The sequence below is a fragment of the Hordeum vulgare genome, chromosome 4H (assembly GCF_904849725.1).
Source record: "Hordeum vulgare subsp. vulgare chromosome 4H, MorexV3_pseudomolecules_assembly, whole genome shotgun sequence".
NCBI lineage: Eukaryota > Viridiplantae > Streptophyta > Magnoliopsida > Poales > Poaceae > Hordeum > Hordeum vulgare.
Window position 1 is genome coordinate 300,631,216 of NC_058521.1, and position 3,394 is coordinate 300,634,609.

The 3,394-nt window shown below is 44.9% G+C and overlaps 1 protein-coding gene across 1 annotated transcript; it reads left to right on the forward strand.

The window, feature by feature from the left end:
• The first annotated feature begins 449 nt into the window (after window positions 1-449).
• Window positions 450-2,096, forward strand: LOC123446430 (50S ribosomal protein HLP, mitochondrial-like). Its single transcript, XM_045123038.1, has 3 exons — window positions 450-483; window positions 1,129-1,232; window positions 1,716-2,096. Exons 1-3 carry the CDS (start codon window positions 450-452, stop codon window positions 2,088-2,090), a joined length of 513 nt encoding a protein of 170 aa, XP_044978973.1. The 3' UTR covers window positions 2,091-2,096.
• The last annotated feature ends 1,298 nt before the right edge of the window (window positions 2,097-3,394 follow it).

The window sequence follows — 3,394 nt, forward strand, 5'->3', positions numbered from 1 at the left end:
CCACAGTTTCCCTCCTCTCGCTCCCGCAACCCACCCACCCACCCACCCGCAAAGCTCCCAGCTTTTTCCTCTCGCTCCGCCGCCGGCGTGCTTCCTCATCTCGCTAGGGTTTCTTCCTCTCCCGATCCCCCCCCGACAGCAGCTCCGACGCGATGGCGGCTGCGGGAGACGCCGGTTAGAAGAAGATGATCAGGCTCAAGAGCTCGGACGGTGAGGAGTTCGAGGCGGAGGAGGCGGTCGCCATGGAGTCGCAGACAATCCCCGGTCAAAACGTTTTGGAGGCGGTCGCCATGGAGCCGCCACCTCGAGCTCTCCTTCCTCGTCGGCAGCGTTCTCCTACCGGACCAGCGAGGAGCGGAGATCCGTTGGGCCGCGCGAGACCTTCTGGTGTAAGGAAGCCCTAGCTTTGCCTAGCTTGCCGTTTGTTTCGATTCCTTTGCAGGTATGAAATGTCAGCGTTCCTCAAGTCAAAGTGCTCTTCAGGTACCCAAACTTCTGAGCCTTCTGAAAGTCTTGCTACTTGAGCCTCCTTAGTCAGTCCAAACATGACATTGCTAGCAGTTACTTACTTGACATTGTAGCAGACAAGAGGTGTTCATATGGAAATTGATCCAACACACATCTTCACGGCATGTAATGTTTTTGTGTTATCGGTTTATTACTCTTTGCAAAGATCAAAACTGCTAAAATGCAATATGTGATTGGTGGCATTGGTGGGAGAAGAACACGGTTTGTTAATTTATGAAATCCTTGGAGAAAAATCATGACTACTACTACTAGTTGAACCTCTGTCTGAATGGTCTGCTACTTGAACCTTGGCCACACCAAACTTCAGACTATGTGTTTGCCTCAAAGAAAAGGAGTATAAATTAAATGCTTATAGGGATGTCATCATGTGGTGATTGAGATTATGGTTAACTCTATAACTTAAATGCTTAAACAACTCTCTATAAGAAAATGACTGACTGATGTCCTCACTGTAAGAAATTGATCAAGTGGGAGTATCAGGGAACCCTGTATCTCTAGTCAAATCTTCTCTCTGGATTCCTTTGAACTCTTACCAGTTGCTTTTGGCCTATGATGCTCAGCGAAATGACATGATGCAAACACTTATCTTGGTCTATGTAGTTGGGCGAGCTATGATGGGAAGCCTTGGAAACAATCTGTACGGGGGCGCTACCTCGTCTATTGAAACGGTGGCAAGAACATCTCGTTCTGATGCTGTCTGCCAGGTATTGCTGCTTCCTTCAAACCAAAAATACTTGATTTGTCAGTAATAAGAACCAATATGACCTGTTTAAAGTCATTGACTAAACTTTTATCTTGAGCACTCAAAAGTTCCATACAATGTTTTATATCTTCAATTGCTCTAAGTCGTTTGTTAAATCGTTAAATGGCTTGTGTTACTATTTATCTGGGATTTTTCTTGGGTTGTCTTAATTGTCTACAATAGGGTGACAAGCTAGATTCCTATGACTTGCTGAGCTCCATGCTTTGGGGTTTTCTTCATGAGGCGTTCTCTAAGCATTTTTCTTTGCTCTGTATTCTGTAAACTGGAAGAGGGCCAAAATGTAAGATTTCGAAATGATGCAAAACTAACACGATAATTGCTCGAAGTGAGCAATGCATAATTTTCTTGAGGTACTTGTTTACCTATTCATAGATGTTTTCCATGTAGAGAGTGGTGGTAACACGCGTTCCTGCTCAGATTCCAGCAAATCAGAACATTCATCCAAATGAGAACAAACCTCAAGGTGGTGGACAACTCCGAAGCCAAGCGGGTTATGTGCATACAGTCCCATAGGGGGAAGAAAGGAGCGAGGCTCGGGGACATGATCATCGGTTCTGTCAAGGAAGCGCAGCCTCGCGGCAAGGTCAAGAAAGGAGACGTGGTCTATGGGGTGGTCGTCCGTGCTGCCATGAAGAATGGGCGCAAGGACGGCATCGAGGTCCAGTTCGACGACAATGCGATCGTCATCGTGAACAACAAGGGCGAGCTGATTGGCACCCGCGTCTTTGGTCCGGTCCCCCACGAGCTCAGGAAGAAGAAGCATCTCAAGATCCTGGCACTTGCCGAGCACATAGTCTGAGATATCTATCTGCTTACCTGGTATCTAACTGTTAGTTCTGTGGAATGAAATGGACATCTCCAGGATTGTACCTGTGATGTTTTGGTTCTCTATTCCTAGTCTATTCTACTTTGCTTTGTTCATTTTTATCTGCTAATAATATCTGTTCTCTAAACTTTGGTGCATTTTTGACAAACCAGACAAGAGTATGGATTTACTCACCACATTATATTGCCTATGTTCTTCTACATTCAGTACATACATTCATGGTATCTAATCAATTTTCTGCGATTTCCAAATGTTTGAATTACGTTATCTATGTGTTTTTGTGTCTTCATGAAAGCTGGCCATTCTGATGAATGCAATCGGATCGAATCCAAGGTCATTGAGTACTGCAACAAGCACGTCCAGGACTAGCCCGCAGACGCCGGGGCCTCCTCCGACACCGCCTCCGCCGCCGCCACCCCTGCCGCTCCCGCTGAGGACCTCAAGAACTGGGAAGCAGAGTTCGTCAAGATCGACCAGGCAACCCTCTTCGACCTCATCCTGGTATACATCAAATCGCATCCCCTCCCCTCCCCTCCCTCTGATTTCTAGATCTAGTATTTGTTTCTTTCTTTCCCCTTCTCTTCTAGGTTCTGGAAAGGGCCCGGATCGAGATTGGTTGCTACTGCTTAGGCTAGACTTATTAGCGATTGGCTTGGATTTGATCCGATTGGATTAGGTTAGGGTTTACATACATGATTGGCTTCATAATCCCGTGCTTTTGACCCAAAAAAAACTCCAGAGATTTATTAGCCGCGGGCCATACAAAATCACTGTATAGGCTAGGGTTAATCTGTGATCCATCTTCTTGTGGTCTGATGTCCTTTATATTCTCTACATGAATGACCAAAGGAGCATCTAATCTTATTATGCTCTGAGAGGATGAGTTGTTTCTGTCTACTGTGTAGCTAAATCACCTGATTATATAACTCTTGTTTCCCACTTTGCTGCTATCTCTACCTTTATTATCTTGTATCTAATCTTTTGTATTCAACTCCCGGTTGTGAATGCCTTCTTCTACCTAGCATTGCTTGACTGTTAATTTGTCGCCATACATAGTCTTATCTAAATTACCTAGCATTGCTTGACTGCTACCACTTTCAAATGCATTCTGAGAAGCGGTGCTCGTCATCTGAACTAATTCATGAATTATCGTCTTTTCTACAAGGATCTATCTCCTCTTGACTCTGTTTTGTTACAGGTATGTTTCTTTATATGAATTTCTTATCCATTTATATGTTATAGTTACTGCTGGCACCTGAACCAATGTTCTGGCCTTG